Source organism: Vipera ursinii (assembly GCF_947247035.1).
Source record: "Vipera ursinii genome assembly, chromosome: 1".
Taxonomy (NCBI): Eukaryota; Metazoa; Chordata; class Lepidosauria; order Squamata; family Viperidae; genus Vipera; species Vipera ursinii.
This window is the reverse complement of record NC_139512.1, coordinates 263,287,254-263,305,063: the sequence shown is the minus strand read 5'-3', so window position 1 is coordinate 263,305,063 and position 17,810 is coordinate 263,287,254. Positions and strand designations below refer to the sequence as shown.

General features: G+C 38.3%; 1 protein-coding gene across 1 annotated transcript in view; it reads right to left on the bottom strand.

The window, feature by feature from the left end:
* LAMA2 (laminin subunit alpha 2) overlaps positions 1-17,810 on the bottom strand; it is a 460,887-nt gene that overhangs the window by 179,983 nt on the left and 263,094 nt on the right. Inside the window, exons 16-18 of the mRNA XM_083379924.1 lie at positions 12,691-12,804; positions 9,468-9,595; positions 5,164-5,250 (exon numbers count right to left, since the gene is read on the bottom strand). Of these exons, the coding sequence (XP_083236050.1) occupies positions 5,164-5,250; positions 9,468-9,595; positions 12,691-12,804 (329 nt within the window). The remainder of the gene's footprint in view (positions 1-5,163; positions 5,251-9,467; positions 9,596-12,690; positions 12,805-17,810) is intronic.

Genomic DNA, 17,810 nt, shown 5'->3' with positions numbered 1-17,810 from the left:
TATAAGTAAGTACTTTTCAGCTGATTTGGTTCTTACATTTATTAGCTTCATGTCTCTCGGGTTTGAGAGGCCAGCAGAAAGGAAAGATAGATAGAAATAGCATTCAGAAGTCACAGCAACAGTGGTAAGTGAGTGAATATGTAAGTCCTCTTTGTGGCAGATGGATTAGGCGAAATATATAGTACAATATATGCTGAATCCTTTGATTCAATTCCCAATCTGAATGCAACAGATTGCATTCTGTTAATTGAATATTCTTTCTAAAAATTTCCACATTGTTATATTGAAGGAACATTTTATATTTGTTTGTATTTCTTTATATAAATTGTAATTCCTCAAATTCCACATACTACAGCAGTAGGTGTTTTAGTGCAGCAGTCCCCAATCTTTCCACCTTGGTGGCCTGGCCTGGCATGTGGGATGGTGGTGGTGTGAGTGGTGGGTGCACATGCACAGCTCTATTGGTTCGAGCGGTGGGTGTGCGCACCCTCCTCTCATGCAAATGGAGCCCCGCGCATGAGCAGAGGGCCCTTGTGCTCGTGTGCAAAGCTCCACTCATGTGAATGGAGCTTTGCCTGTGATCACTCTCTGCTTGTGCACGAGCACAAGCACCCTCCACTGAAGCGCCCTCTGCTTGCATGAGTGGAACTTCACATGGCACTATTTCAAGCAGGCTGCAGCCCAGTAGTGGGACACGGCCCAGGGGCTGGGGACCCCTATTCTAGTGCGATATTTCCCAACCCTGGCAGCTTTAAGATGTGTAGACGTCAACTCCTCATGCTGGATGGGGAATTCTTGAAGCTGAAATTCACACAACTTAAAGCTGCCAAGCTTAAGAAACACTGTCCTAATGCATACTTATTTGTGCCCTTTAAAAACAACAACCGTGGTTTACCATTTAAATATATGTAGAGATTCTATGCATGTCCTGATCTTTCTCCTTATAAGCTAGTTTTATGGAAACTGTGGAATTTCAATAATGAGAAGTATGAAAAAGAATACAGGACAGAGTGAGAAAAAAATGCACACGATTGTTGCAAGAAATAATAAAAGATAATATACACGAATAAAAGATAGTTGGGAAGAACTATAGCAAAGGACAATTAAAAGAGGTAGAGAAGATGTAAAACAATTTTGATAGAAACATAAAATTATTTGGAAGTAAGACTAGAGGTCCAAACAAGCAGCTTTTACTAGAGCAAAGAGAATTGAAAATAAAAGTGAAGAAAATATTTGGGATGAAATTGAAATGACACAGTGCTGCAAGGAGTATTTTTTTTTAAAAAAAGCATGAGAATGACTTCAATATGTTGAAGACCTGAAACAAATGTTAATATCAAAGCTAAAATAAATGATGACCTCAAAGTCATAAATGCTGTGGTGATCTTGGGAACTAGTAAAGTTGCAGGCATAGATGATATAACTATTAAAATCTCAATGTGGTTTGCTTAAGAAGTGGTTGTGCAACATGTTCAATGAATGATGCACGTATCTCTACCTGACTTTCAGAAGAACCTGTCATTGTTCTGCTATACAAAAGAAAAGGTAGGAAGAATGAATGCAGAATGACAGAGAAATTAGTTTGCTAAACGTGTTTGGGAAGTTTTTGGCATAATTTTAATCCAAAGGATGTGTGAAGACAGTGATGAGAGAATACAATGAGAAGATGATGACAAAATGTGAAAAGGGTAGCTTTAGCCAGGCAAGGGTTGAGTAGATTATTTTATGCTTGTCAATTTAAAGAAAGTATATGATAAACTGAATAGATTTGAGTTATGGAACATTTTTTAAAAAGTTGGTTGCCCAATGTAATTAAAATGATATATGATGTAAATAAAACAGTCTGAGAATGCTTAGTAAATGGTTCAGCACTGAGGAAAGAGTAAGACAAGGATTGTAATGGCTGTTGAATATGTTGATGCATGAAAGTATGCAGAATACTTGCAACATTATACTTATGGTGTAACAGATAAAAATGTATGTGTGTGTATGCATGTTTGTACAGTAAAACTACGCCTTGTTTTTGTTCAGAACCTGAATAATTTGCAGCAAGGAATAGATTCTGTGATGCAACAAGAAGTAGAAATCTGAAAATTAATGAATCAAAATCTGAAGCAGTTTTACACAATAATATTTCTTTACAAATAAGAATTAATTCAAGAAAAAATAGTTTGAAGAAAGAAGGTTGACCAAAAATGTTAAAAGAAATAAATTTTTAGGTTAATTATATGCCTTTGCTTGAGAAACCAGAGAGTGATTTGAAATGGAATGATTTGCAGGTATGAAGATTAATCTCAATATAAGCAGTTGCACAGCACAAACAGTAATGTCAGCAGGATATGGTGAACTCTGTGGCAGGGCACAGTTTTTTATAAATGCCATATAGCTCTTAAATTATGGTAATGGAGAAATGATATAGATCATAATAATCAACACACACACAGAGAGAGAGAAATATGGCTCAGAGTAGAAAAGATCTGTGTACATTCTCATCCCTAAAAAAAATAGATATAAAGGGATATAAGAACTTAGTTCTAATAGCACATGCCAGCAAGATTCTGTTGGAAATTTTAAAGCCCTATATATAGAGAAGTGCAATAGAGCAAGTGGGTGTCAGAAATAACAGGGGAATATGAGAACTTATAGCTAATATTAGATGGTTGATTGAAATAGTAACAGAATATTAAAAAGAACACTACTTCAGTATGACAGAATACTTTAAAGCTTTTGATTGTGTTGATAATTCAAGATTTAGGAAGCCTTTCAAAGTAAAAGCATACTCCAGCTTTTAATTAATCAGATATGAAATTTCTACAATAATTAGGAAGACACATTTAATAACATGAAAATATTTAACATCAGAAAAGCAGACAAAGAGGGCTGTATTCTATCACCACACTTGTTCAATCTGTATATTGAAGACATAATATAGACTTCAAGGACAGAAAAACTAAAACTTGGGGTTGAAATTGATAGAAGGGGTGTAAATAAGACACATGTGGACACTATGTTGGCTGTAGAAATTAAAGAAGACCTAAGAACAAACATACTAGAAATAAAACAGGAGATTAAATACAGGGCTTTCACTCAACATGAACAAAACTAAAAGTATATCAACAAGAACATCAAGAGTAAACAATGGCAGAAGTAGTTAGCAGTTACAATTATCTTGGCTCCACAATTGATGAAGATAATGAGTATGTAAAAAAGATTGAAAAAAATAAGAAAGGTCAAAACGGTATTGAAGGGCCTAGACAAATTCTTGAAAGATGGAGACATTTCAATCAAAGAAAAGTCAGACTAGACCAGGGGTCAGCAACCTGAAACAGTGAAAGAGCCACTCAGAACCGGTTCCCTCACAAAAGGAAAAACTGGGAGCTGCAAAAAATGTGTGCACATGCGCGTACATGCACACATGCGCAGAACAGGGTTTGACTGAAGAGTGGAGCCAAGGCGAGATATGCACCTACCCTGCATATTTGAATTGATTGGTTGAACTTTTTTAGTCCCACTTTTTTTTTTTGACTGCACATGGCAGAGGACTGGGAGCCGCAGGAGACGGCTGAAAGAGCCGCATGCGGCTCTGGAGCCGTGGGTTGCAGACCTGTGGACTAGACAATTCAATTATATTCCTATTATAAAATACAGATGATAGGGATGGACTCTGCACAAGAGCAAGAGGAATAAGAATGGCTCCTCTCAGGTATGGTGCTGGAGAAAGCTGTTTCATATTCCTTGGGCAGCTGAGAAAAACCAATCTTCAGAACTAGAAGACATCAAGGTAGAATCTTCACAGGAAGCAAGTATCATGAAGCTAAAACTAAACATCAGGAGACCCGATTCATCTATGAAAAATATGATGGTACCATGCTAGGTAAAGTGGGTAAAAGGAGAAGAAACAGCTAAGACACATGAATATTTTTTATCTGTTAAATTTATTTGCTGAAAGACTACTCTTTCAGCAATAAAAACAAAAACAGAAGAGTAAACATAACAGTATCAAAGTAATGAGACAATAAAGGTAAACAATGGAATATACAATGCAGGTACAGTAACATGAGATTAAAAATGGGTGGAGGGAAGCCAGGAGTGCAGGAGGGAGGTGGGTCTTGCTATTAGGCTAGTAGCCAACTCCAGTGTAGTCCTCCTCTCCCATTGGGTCTCCAGGCCAGCTTACACAGCTAGAATAGACGAAGTGCTGGAAACCCTCAAAATCCATCTGCAAAAATTGCATGAGCTGAGAGACAGAATAGCTTGGCGACCATTCATCCAGAGTCACCAGGAATCAGCTACAATTCAACACAGCAAAAATATGGGATTTTAAAGTATAAGTAACAGAAAGCTAAAAAGAGGAAATTGCCTGCAATTCATACTCTCCCTTCGAATCGTGCCTGCCTTCTATTGACTTTTAATTGTCATAATTTTGAAAACATTTCACACAACTTACTTCAAGGAAAGAACAACAAAAAATGAATGAAGTGAAAGATGTACAGTTTTCACGATTGACTGCCAAATGTCTACATTTGTCTTTGTTCACTCACTTGGGAAGTCCTGCATTTTTATCATCCAAAAAGCAGTGGGTGGGTGGGAGATCACTTATGAAATATTTGTAATTGAGACAGTATCAAGAATCAAGAATCCTGTTTTCAGATACTAAATCAACACTTTAAAGAATCAAAAGCTAGTAAGTTTGAAAACACATAATTAAAAATAATTAAGATAAATAAATCTCGCCTTCGTTCTCACTTGGATTGTTTGGCTCATTCTAACCGAGATGAAAATGGCAACTCACTGAATAATTGATTAAATACACTCTTGATATTCCAAACAAATTTGGAAGACAGTATAACAACAATTAAACCATTCACAAAACCCAGCCAAAAAGAAAAAAAAAGAAAGAGAAAAATGTTTTTCCAATGTAATACTTCATGTTTATCTGGAAAATTATACCTGTTGGCTCATAAAGCAGCTGAAGAAATCTTCTCATTTAAATAGGATCCCTGCATGCCAATGATACTCTATTGCAATTATGGGGCAGTATCATAAATCTTTAAACATGGGTTCATTAATATAAAAAGACATTAGACTTTTTTTTTTTTAAAAAGAATGGCGCATTCTTAGATGCAAAAAATAAAAATTAAAAAGCATGCAAAACTTTCTTACCTTTCACAGCGTAAGCCAGCATACCCAGAGGGACATCCATCACAAATGAATCCATGAGTTTGGTCCAAATGACATGTGGGGCTAAAACTTTGTTGTTGGTGGAGAGCAAGAACCAGGTTAGGGAAAAAGCACAGAAAGAAATTCATTAGCAGCATAGCCACTGTTGTTTTCTGAGCCGCTTTCAAAACAGAGCAAGGGGAAAGTCTGTCTAGTCTCACACACAGGGCTTAGGGTTTGGCTCCAGCCAGTAAAGCTATTTCTGCCGACACTGGATATAGCTCAAATGGGTGGCAGCATCCAAATGACATGTTGTTATGGGCCCTTAGTCTATCAATGAGACTACTCCATTTAAAAAAGCAGGAATGTACAGTTGTTTGTCTGAGCCCCCAAGGGCCTGGCAACATTAGATTCCCAAGTGAAAGTTCACTGCAGCTGAAGGACAATTGCTGGGGATGTTCAATAATCCCAGCTTACCTAAACAGATAAATCACACTGCTGCACTGAAGAGAAAGAAAGTTGAGAATCATGCAGCTTTTTAAAGGACTTTATCTAACAGCATGTAATTGCATAGTTCAACTGACTAAATAACTGGCATCTAACATCTTACTATAAGCTTGCCTGAAGGCAGTATCCATTTCAAGGTCTTGGTGATGGTTTTTAAGTCCTTACATGGCATGGGTCCGGAATACCTCGGGGACTACCTGCTGCCGGCGTCGACTCCCCTCCGCCCTGTGCGTTCCCACAGAGAGGGCCTCCTCAGGGTGCCACCGGTCAGAGAATGTCGACTGGTGGCCCCCAGGGGGAGGGCCTTCTCTCTGGGCACCCCGGTTTTATGGAATCAACTGCCGGTTGAGCTCCGGATGGCACCGGATCTTCGCTCCTTCCGGCGCGGGTTAAAGACCCATTTATTCTAACAAGCTGGCCTGGCCTGATGGGGGCACCTTAGGGTTTTAATGGGTTTTATATTTTGACTGTTTTATTGGGCAATTATTTAATCTCTTTTTAACTTTTGTATTTCTATTTATATGCCCTGTTCACCGCCCTGAGTCCTTCGGGAGAAGGGCGGTATAAAAATTCAATAAATAAATAAATAAAATAAATAAATTTGTTGACTTTCTGTTGGCAGAAGAGGTTCATAGAATGGGAGAACATAGTTTCCTGACAGCAACTTTCTATGCTAGTTTGAATAGTCTTCTAAGTCACTGGAGCAGATTTCAGGGGAAGAATGTTGGGACTAGCCAACAACCACATTCCTTCTCATTCTGCTAACAGTACCTTCCATATCAGTTAGTTACTATCCACAAGCAATTCTACCAGTATTCACAGTCAGGAGTGTCAAAACAGGTGGGCATTTCCAATCATTTCAATATATCATCAGGCAAATCTAGAAATATTTCCTCAAAAATAAATCTCACAGAATTCAAAGGGTCTTGTCCCCAAGTAGTAGCAGAAACTGATTGCAAAGTTCATTAATCATTCTCACCATAATAGCAGTTTTTTCACCACTTCTAGCAGAAGTTTCAAATAGTTGTGTGTGTGTGTGTGTGTGTGTGTGTATGTATATATATATATATATATATATATATATATATATATATATATATATATATATGAATGAAATGGAGCTTTATATTGATTTATTTGATGTTTTTCTCCCTTTTTGCAAATATTATAGCAGCCGCAAAGTTGCTTCTTTTGGGGAATCCTGACATTTGCATGTATATAATAAGTTCATTATCTCTGAAAGCATTTTACCCTAGCTGTGTAGCTCTCCCTTCTTGTCTCTTTTCCCTCTATATTTCTTTCCCTCCCCTATCTGACTGACACACTGGAATGAGATAATCTGCTGGCACATTGAAAGATACAAGCAGTTTGAAACAACAGGGTATCTGTCACTCTACTGTTTTAAAGAGATCAGTCTTCAATTATTCTTCCTTTTATTTCACTTTGAGATTTGTTTGCACTACATAGATGTTAAATTTTCCAAACAACTCAGCAGTAGGTTTGCAGCCTTAGGATAAAACTTAGTTTAACGTGATTGTAGCAGTGCAATAAAAATAAGCAAATAATGATAACAGTGTTTCTTCTACTAACAATTAACATCTGCAACATTATAAGACCTAACTGAGATTTTTAAACAAGTCTTATGAATTGACAGGTAACCATTATTAAGAGAAACCATACAAGCTGCAGTTTTAATTATTGTGTCTTCTGCTGAAATCTATGGTTTCTGATTAGCAGGAGAAAACAAACATGTATCTACTTAGGAGAAGTCATTAATTTTAATGGGATTTATTTTCCAGTAACCAAAGCCCAGATGGATTATACAAAAGGGTGTTTTAAATCAGAAGAAAGTAACTACGCCCTGGATTGTATGAACTAAGTCATCATGCACAGAGTTGCAGGGGAAAAAAAGGGTATTGGGATAAATTGGTTTTTGTTTGCTTGCTTTCAAAGAATAAGCTCATGAAACTTACTGGACCAATTGTAGGATGTTTAAAAACAAAAATGTGGAAAAAAATTGCATTGCTGAAAATGGTGATTTGCAATTAAATTTTGACATCATAATCTTGTGGACCTCAAAATGCCACATCACATGTAAGCTCATAGCTACTTGCCCATCCCTATTTTATATGATAATTCTGTTTATCAAAATAATTGTGAGAGATTCTGGGAAGGAGAAAGGAAAGATAGTTCCATTTATGTGAGGAGAAGTACAGCACAGAGTTGGTGAGTAACAGAAAAGAAGCATTTCTGAAATCCATGTCATTTCTTTGGTTTGCCAGGTATGTGAATTTTGAACTTAATCAACTAGCATGACCTGACTGGAATCTCAGAAAGTATGCTGTTTATGTAAATATAGCAAGTCTAACTTCAGATGTTTTAGATAGTTTCCATATGTATTTCCTGTGTATAATTAAGTCTAATTCCACCCATCTACGTTGTTTTCAAATCCATCATGCATGTGAGGCCTGCTGCTAGTTCCTCTCTGGTTTTGCTTTGGCATGCCCAACATAGAATACATAGAGCTGGTAACAGACTAACATGTCACAAAGTACTGCGAATAGACATCAGCTTTGTGAAGACTATAACTGTCTGAGAATAGCATCTGACAATTTGAAAGCTAAGCAAATCTCCATGTTAATATGGTGCATGCTGAGAATCTGAAAGAAATTATTTGGCCCTTATATAAGCCCAGCCTTTCAATAAAGGAACCTGTAATTTTCAGGCTTCTGCATGAGTAGGTGAAAAGAGTTGGCGGCTTTAAGAATTTTATTAAATTTAATGAGTCAACTTCTTAAAATAGCAGCATCTTTTCTCAGGCTTACATGGCAGTCTGCAAAAAGTTGGGCTGTTTAAACCAACAGCAGACAAAATTTGCTAGCATAACTCTTTCCTAATTATTTTTCAAGCTTGCACAGCTCTACTGTACATTGTCTAAAAATTGGAAGGTTTCCTTGTCTCTCTGTCAAATTCTTGAGCCTTCCAAGAGGAAATTATGGTTTCTTTCTGGACCATATGCTTTTATTATAAAAGTATATTATAATTAAACATATAAAGGCACAGTCATAAGAAGGGTCATCCAGCCAGTTATTAGCATAGCAAGACTTTTTCCAGGCTGCAAGATCCAAGAAATCAGCTATTCCTATTCCAATGTGAACTCTATAGGCTTAACCGCAGTTTGCCAAATGTTCCACTGAGAAACAATGTTGGAAACTGATCAAAGAGAGAAATAACCTGGAATTGAGGAGAAACTTCCTGACAGTGAGGACAATTAATCAGTGGAACAGCTTACCCCCAGAAATCATGGGCGCTCCATCATTGGAGATTTTTAAGAGGAGTTTGAGCAGGGGGCTGGACTAGAAGACCTTCAAGGTCCCTTCCAGATTCTATTCTATTCTATTCTATTCTATTCTATTCTATTCTATTCTATTCTATTCTATTCTATTCTATTCTATTCTATTCAGAAAATCTCTGGAGAAATAGGTATTCCTATCAAATTGAACTTTTTGGATCATAATAGATCTATTACAATAGTGTTTTCCTTTTCCCTTTTATCTGAACATTGTGAAAATGATGGAATATAAAATAGAGCATTGTGTGATTGCTTTGAAAATGAGCTTTGTTGTGATGTTTATTGCTTTATCCAGAATTGAAATAAGACAACTGGTGAATTTTTGTTGTACATTCATGCTGGTTAATCTTTTTTTTTTTTTATCATGGACTACTGTAACCAATGAAGGAATACCGGTACTTCAAGGAACAATTTGATAGTATTTTTACTGGCTGAATTTGTAGCTTACTTGTTTGAAGATATACTCAGTGGGCAGGCACACAGCTGGCAGTCATCAGCTTTCCCTTTAGTGGCATCTCCATAGAAACCAGGAAGACATCTATCACAATATCGACCACCTGTGTTGTGCTTGCAGTTCTAAAGAGACAGAGGAAGAAGACACAAAACATCCTTTTTCAGTGCGTCATATAGTACTAAATTTTAAAAGTAACCTAGCATGGTATGGAAATCCCTTAGGTCTCAAATTTATGCTTTGTTTCCATCAAAGACTTGAAACTTTATACTCATTGCCTGTCCCATCTTATAGCCTATTTCTAGCCTATTTTGCATTCTTCTAAAAACTTTATAAACCACGGTAGTCTGAAAAACAATATATGACTCAGGATCACTTTGAGTGAGTTAGATGGCTGACTGCAGTTGGATTGAGTTTCTCTAGCCTAATATTATAACCATCACCTTCCATATAGAAATTTGAAGTGGCATCTGTTAGATCCCTTCCTTCTCCCTGCCCCAGTAGTTAACTACACTTTTTATTGCCTTAATGAATTCTAATTCATCAACAACCTGGCTCAGGATATATTTCAATAATTATGCTAATTGATAGAATGCATACAACATTCATTAGGGATTAAGAACCAGGGTACTAAGGTCCATGAGTGGCTTTGGATGTGCAAGGCAGAATGTGCCTATAGTATAATACAACCAAATAGCTTATAGCAGGTGTGTCAAACTGCCGGCCTGCGGGCTGGATGCGTCATCCGGAAGACCCACCCATCCCATTGCCGGCAATGGCAAAACCATCCCGATACATTGTGTGATGTCACGTGACATCGCGAGTTTGATATGTCTGGCTTATAGCTTGTGCACAACTACAGTATGCAGTAGTCTGTTGGGATCAAAGACCTTGCAAGTTATTCCAACATGCATATGAGAGGTAGGCTTTTTCATCTAGACCTAGTCTTGATCTGAGATCTTATTATGAATCAAGCTGTCAAAGAAACATATTTCAGTTTCTTTTTAACTATATTTCAAAGCTAAGGAAGATTCAAAAGAGGTATCAGTAAATTAGCAGCTTAAATTATCTGTTGTATTACTGAAAAACATGATGAATAGTAATGAGAAGGCCAAAAGGCGCAATACGACTTAGTGAGGGGGGAAATCACTTTGATGTGGTATGTCTTTTTACCTTTCTCAGTCTTCCTTCTTTCACTTCAAAAGTCTTATGATCCAAATTGAATTGCAGCATTTAATAGCCTGTCTGGGCACCAAGCAATCCTACTTAACTTACAGCCAACAGAAACAGTTTTTCAAGGTTTAGATAGTGTGTGGTTTTCTCTGATATAGACTGTGTTTGAAGACTACAGAAGAGAGGACAGAGAAGCGTTGTAAAACTGCAGATAAATAAGACACTGCTGATAGATATGGCGCTGAAGATGCTGTATGTTCCTACTTCCAGTATTTTCCTACCTCAAGGGTCTTCGAACTTGGCCCTTTTATGACTTGTGGACTTCAACTCCCAGAATTCCTCAGCCAGGCATGCCAGAGCCGTGTAGTATGAAATGAACAAATATGGGAGGGGCAAGGCATGTGAAGAAATTCAATTTGCAACACTAACCCTAACCCCTGCCTATCTAGTCTTCCCACACTGAATTTATTTGTTGATAACATTAATACCCAAAACTAATTCTAAAGTTAAACACTGACCAAATAAACACTTCTTTCCTCCCCACCCCCTCAAAACCCATGCAACTGAAAAAGAAAAAAGTTTTGGCTCGTACTCCATTTAGGAAAGCAGATTCCAGGTATTTCAGCCTTGCACATTTTACCTCTGTCCAAAGCCAAACCTCAATTTATTAAAATTTTTTTGTTAAATTACACTAATGAGATGCAAAGGGAAATGTAAGAGGAACAGTTTTCATAAGATACAGTTAGTCCTGTAAATACTTCTATATTAAATATAGAATTAATGTGTGAATTATTTCAGGTTCCATTCATGAAGGTACAATTTCAAACGTCCAGCACTTTAAACTATTTTGTTCAGAACTGCAGAATACATAGGCACTTCGTTCAGAGGGAAAACAGGAAGGACAGCAGTATTTCAAATGCCAGCTTATATTGTAAATCCACTGCATTTTTATTTAGCCTTTTCCTTGAAACATTTCCTTGAGAAGAACAATGCCACGTTGGTTCAAATACTAGAGGGAATCTGGAATATGATATCCCACTCAACTGGCAATGGCTCAAATTGAATTTCTGCAAGACTAATGAAATGAGAAATGTTGTTTCAAGCTTCATGCCATGTCAGACAATATAAAACTAAAATGCCCTTGAGTTAATCAAAACAGTCTATTCAGCGTAATTCACACAGTCAAAATAAGCTAGTGAGCAGGTTGGAAACACTGGCACTCTGAGTATTATTAGTCTGACTCATAAATGCATTTAATTCTGAATTAGTAGGCAGCTGTAAGATTTATGCATTCAAACAGGAAAAAGCACCTTTCTATGTAACCTAAACTATGTTTCCTTTTCAATCATTTTCTTCTGTAGGAATTTTTATGATATTTACTGAGAATCACAATTATACCTGCATGATGTATTACAATAGCAGTTGCTAGTAATTTGCTACAATTGTACACCAGAAGCTTTTCTAAAGTATTCCCTTTGCTATTTTGGATAAAGACTATTGCTATCAGATAAATATCAAAAGTCTTCTTGCTCACCCTTATGCGCAATAGCTATTTTATCATGCTGACAAGAGATTCTCTGACTTTAGAAGCAGTCCATTATAAAGATCTTTCTTATCAAATCACAGCTATTTTTTTTATTTGAGTAGTCAGCATCTCTAACAGGGGTGTGGTGGCCTAGTGGTTAAGACCCTGGGCTGCTGCCAAAAGGTTGTCAGTTTGATGGGGTGAACTCCTGTTACTTGCCTCTGCTCCTGCCCACCAACCAGTTTGACTACATGCAAATGCAAGTGGATAAATAGGTACCACTTCAGTTTGAAAGTAACTGTATTCCATGCGCCTCAGCATAGAGTCATGCCGGTCACATGACCATGGAAGCATCTTCAGACAAAGCTGGCTCCCTTGGCTAGGAAACAGAGATGAGCACTGCCCCCTAGAGTTGGACATGACTGAACAGGGAAAACCTTTCCTTTTTTTTTTTTTTAGTCAGCATCTCTAAGGTAGTTAACTCAATTGCAACACTATCCTGAGCTGTCAATCAGCACTTACCACACACTCTCCAGTGATATCATCACAGGACTCTGCATGACCAAAACAAGTGCACGGCCTACAGATCCCACCAACGATAGTGCCATTAACTCGCCTGCTTCCTGGCCAGCATGACTAGAAAAAAATAGAACAAAAAAAAGTACAATGAAGAACGTTAAAGAAAAATAATGCAGAGTGCCACTAACATATGCAAACAGAAGACACTTGATAATTTATCACCTTAGTATGTAGATAAAGATATCAGACACATGGCATTATATGTCCACTGACCATGGTTTTTTTCCTCTTGTCCTTCTTCCAAATCAGTTAAGTTTTATATCTGAGCGTGTTTTGCAATCTCATCACCCTGCTCTGTTTTGTACTTTTAATTTGCTTTCTTTTTAATAACTCATTTTGATTTAACATTCCATCTATTTCCATGTCTAGAAATACTGCTTGCAACCCATTCTGCGGTACCCCAAAATTTGTACCATGGCTGTATTTTCAGAGGCAAAGTATTCAGCTATGTAGACCATAGACTAACTCGATTCCTGTCTTTGGAACTAAGTGTGCTGAAAACATAGTCCAATATTTTAGTCTATATACTCTTCTGGCATGGGTGTTGCTCAGTGGATGGTGTTGCCAGGCATTCAATGGTTCCACTGATATATTGGCTTAAATGTCACGTAGAGAAAGGAAAAATGACGGACACTCCCCCTGTTATTTCTCCCAAGCAATTAGCACACACATTGTTCAGATGTTTTGTACAACTGAGAACTGTTTTGATCCGGATTAAAGGCTGGTGTTGCTAAAACCAAACAAAGAAGCTTGTTTCACTGGTATGATTGTCTACATACTGACCTGAACTGAAAAGGTTGGAGTAAGATTAAAAGAAGTCTTAGCTTGATCTTTCTGCTGAAAAGGCAAAATAAAAGCAGAGAAGTAAAGAATGGAAGTAAGATAGCTTGACATATTAATATGCAGATTGATGGCGAATTATTGAAAAAAAGGGCTAAAAGGCAAGAGAAAAGATATTCCATAGCTAAAACATCAATGCAATTGTTTTGGATTAAAGGTTAAAGAAAAAGAAGGCAAATTAGCAGGCAAAAAGAAAGCATAACTCTGATTCCCCTCACTTATAGACCTAGTAGAATGGAAAAATTCCACACAGATATGTGCCTGGAAGAACGTTAATACCATGTGTAAAGATTGGTAAACATGTTCTATATAGATAGCCATGCCGCTGTAATTAAAATGTTAATATTTATCCAAGAAATTGGGATAGGATTGTGAGAAATGCAGCTTTTTAATTGCATTTCATTCAAGCATAATATGATTTGGTTATGGTTGATTAGATTGTATGAGTAAAACCATACATTTATAAACTGTGGTTTAGGACTTAATGTACTTTGTAAAGTCAGTCAATTTTGTTGATAATTCAATAAAACCTGGTTAAACTGTTTCATTGTGTATAGGGTACCAGTTACACAAAATATCAGTCCCCTATACAGGCATTCAATGTCTTTACAAGAGGGATAAAAGCAAGGAGGGCAGTGAACTTTCAGAAACGTCAAACTACAAGACTACAGGTAGTCCTCGACTTACAACAGTTTGTTTACTGACCATTTGAAGTTGCAATGGCACTGTGATCAACGGTCATGTGATCAAAATTCAGATGTTTGTCAACTGACTCATATTTATGATGGTTGCCGTGTCCCAGGGTTATGTGACCCACTTTTGCAACTTTCTGACATCCAAAGTCAGTGGGCAAAACTGATTCACTTAACAACCATACCGCTAACTTAACAACTGCAGTGATTCGCTTAACAACTGCGATAAGAAAGGTTGTAACATGGGGCAAAACAAATGTCTCACTAGCAACAGAAAGTTTGGGCTCAACTGTAGTCATAAGTCAAGAGCTACCTGTATATGGCAAAGAGGTAAAAGTTCTGAAGTTGTGTTCATTTGAATATAACTAGAAACTAATTTAGAACTTCCTACTTGACACAAGGATGTCTAGAGCTAAACAGCCAGGATAGAACCAAATATATACGTCCATATGTTCCTTCCACACTCTTAGCCCTCATGTGAGGAGGTCAGATGACTGCACAGCACTCCAGTGCATTGTTTCTCAACCTTAGCAACATTAAGATGTGTGGACTTCAATTCCCAAAATTGGCCAGCAAGCAGCTTGTTGGCTGGGGAATTCTGGGGTTTGAAGTCCACACATCTTAAACATGCTGACTTAAGAAACACTGCTCTAGTGTATGCGTGAAACTGCATCTAAAAGGAAGGGTCCCCCCCCCCGTAACAATTGTGATTCAATACCCTATATTATATCTACTGCATGGGCATTTCTCAGGCAAGGTGACATATTTCAAGTATGAGTTATCAGACAAGCCCCTGACCTTTGCTTGCACTTCACAATAAGTTGCCAGACAGCAATTCTGACTATCATATTTTGACTTTTTTATGGGTTTGAACATGCAGACACAACTGCTTTTAGCTAGTATCTTGCTATTTTTGAATCTTTCTCTGTGTAGGTACAGAGAGAGTTCAGGAAACTAAACATTTACAGATTCTCTAAGGCAGGGATACCAAACTGCTGGCCGACGGGCTGGACGCGTCACCAGGAAACCACGTCCCACCCCATTACTGGCAATGGGAAAAAAGCTCTGATACGTTGCGCAACATCACGTGGCATCACGAGTTTGACATGTCTGCTCTAAGGGCTGAAATTGTTCACACAGTGTTGCAGAATGATGTCAGATCTTTTTTTTATAATCTTTTAATTTCTCTTTTAAATTTTCATCTCATGAAGTGAGGATTTGCAGTGAATAGAAAATATAATTTACACATGAGAAAAATATAATAATGCCATCCAGAAAACACACACACACATATAAAAATCATGGGCCTTTCTGTTTTATAACAGGTTTATATAGGGGTGAAGGTTCACTCTCCGAGTTTGTGGGTTGATTTCTGAACATTTCATTACCAGGCTAGGTATCATCTTCAGCAGAGTTTAGGGGTTGTCAGTGTTCTTCTGTTTATAAGGGCTTCAGGTATGGGTGTGTCAAGTGAGGGTCTGTGATGGGTCTTGTGATAGGTCAGGTGGGAGTCATCAGTGAGTCTTGTGATGGATCTTGTGATGGAGAGGTTACACCAGGTGAGGGTCATTGGGAAGTGAACTGCTGGTGGGGTGGGGTTGGCTGTTTGAGGGTCAATGCTGTTTCCAGTTGGCTGTGCAGTTGACTTGGATTCTGAGGGGTTCGTAGGCTGGTTGTTGGTCAATATGTCTGTTGATGGAATTGCTTGTGAAGTGCCAGGCTTTGATGAACTCACGAGCATGGTGGGGGGTAGCATGGCTGATGATTTCTGTGTTGCTCCAATCGAACTGGTGCTGTTTGGTGTTGGCATGGGTAGAGATTAAGGATTTGGGATTATGGTGTTTGCCAGCCAGTGTTTGTGGATCCTGGTTTTTAATGGATGTGATGTTTGTCCCACGTAGAATTGGTTGATTTTGTAAATTACATTGTTTGTTTCATCCTTCTGTATCTTGTCTTTGGTTCTGGATAATTCCTGGTAGAGTGTGGCTGTGGGTTTGTGGGCTTTTGCTATTCCTAGGGTTGGAGAATTCTGGCTGTCATTTCCAACACCCCTTTTTTGTCTGGTAGGGTTAGTTTTTGCGTGGTGATTGGCTGTGTGGTGTGTTGTGGTTTGGGTGCTGTGTGTTGGAATATAATAATAATAATAATAATAATAATAATAATAATAATAATAATAATAATAATAATAATAATAATAATAATAATAATAATAATAATTTTATTTGTATACCGCCCTTCTCCTGAAGGACTCAGGGCGGTGAACAGGGCAATACATGTTAAAAGACAAGAATACAAAAATTAAAAGAGATTAGACAAGATGCCCCAAAACTATAACAATAAGTTAAAATACATAAAAAGCAATAAAACCCAAACCCATCACCCATCAGGCCAGGCTGGCTTGTTCAAACAGGTAGGTCTTTAGATCACGCTGGAAGGAGCGAAGGTCAGGTGCCATCCGGAGCTCAACCGGAAGATGGTTCCATAAATCCGGCGTGCCCACAGAGAACGCCCTCCCCCTGGGGGCCACCAGTCGACATTCTTTGACCGGTGGCACCCTGAGGAGGCCCTCTCTGTGGGAGCGCACTGGGCGGAGGGAAGTTGATGCCGGCCGCAGGTGCTCCCTGAGGTATTCCGGATCCATGCCATGAAGGGCTTTGTAGGTCATTACCAGCACCTTGAATCTCACACGGAAGACAACTGGGATCCAATGCAGCTCGCGGAGCAAGGGTGTAACATGGGAGTATCGGGAAACTCCCAACACAACTCTCGCGGCTGCATTCTGTACTAGTTGGAGCCTCCGAGTGGTCCTCAAGGGCAGCCCCATGTAGAGAGAATATGAGGTTTTTTGATAGCCATTAAGGAGAAAGATGTTGAACAGCCGTTTCTCTTCTGCTTTTCTTAGTGTTGTGGTGCTGCAGTGTGTCCTGGCCCTTCTGAAGAGGGTCTGAACGCAGCTTCTTTTGTGTGCAGTGGGGTGGTTGCTTGCAAAGCTGGGTATCTGGTCTGTGTGCATGGGTTGAGGAATGGGAGTCTGTTGTCTGTTTCCTCTTCATGTCTGAATACGTTACTGAGGAGGCGGTGTGTTTCTTCAATTTGGGAGTGTTTGATGATGATGAAGGTGCAGCATCATAGTCAGGTGATCAAAATTCGGGTATGTGGCAATTGGTTGTAACATTTTGGGGTTACATGGTTGCCATTGGTAACCTTCCCAAACAGCTTCCAACAATTAAAGTCAATAGGTGAAGTCAGATTCACTTAATGACCAGATGATTCATTTAAAAACTGCAGTGATTCTCTTAGCAAAAAGGCCATAAAATCCAGTATGACTCATTTCACAACCACCTTGCTTAGTAACAAAAATTCTGCTCCCAATTACAGTAATAAATCGAGGACTACCTGCATGTATTCAGAGGCCCAGAAAAGAAATGGTGGATGCCCTTCCCACATCTGTTTATTGCCCTTTTTTCATCTGTATCCCTTGGGAAATATTTAGTTTCAAGATACTATAGATATATTTAAAATGGTATTCTT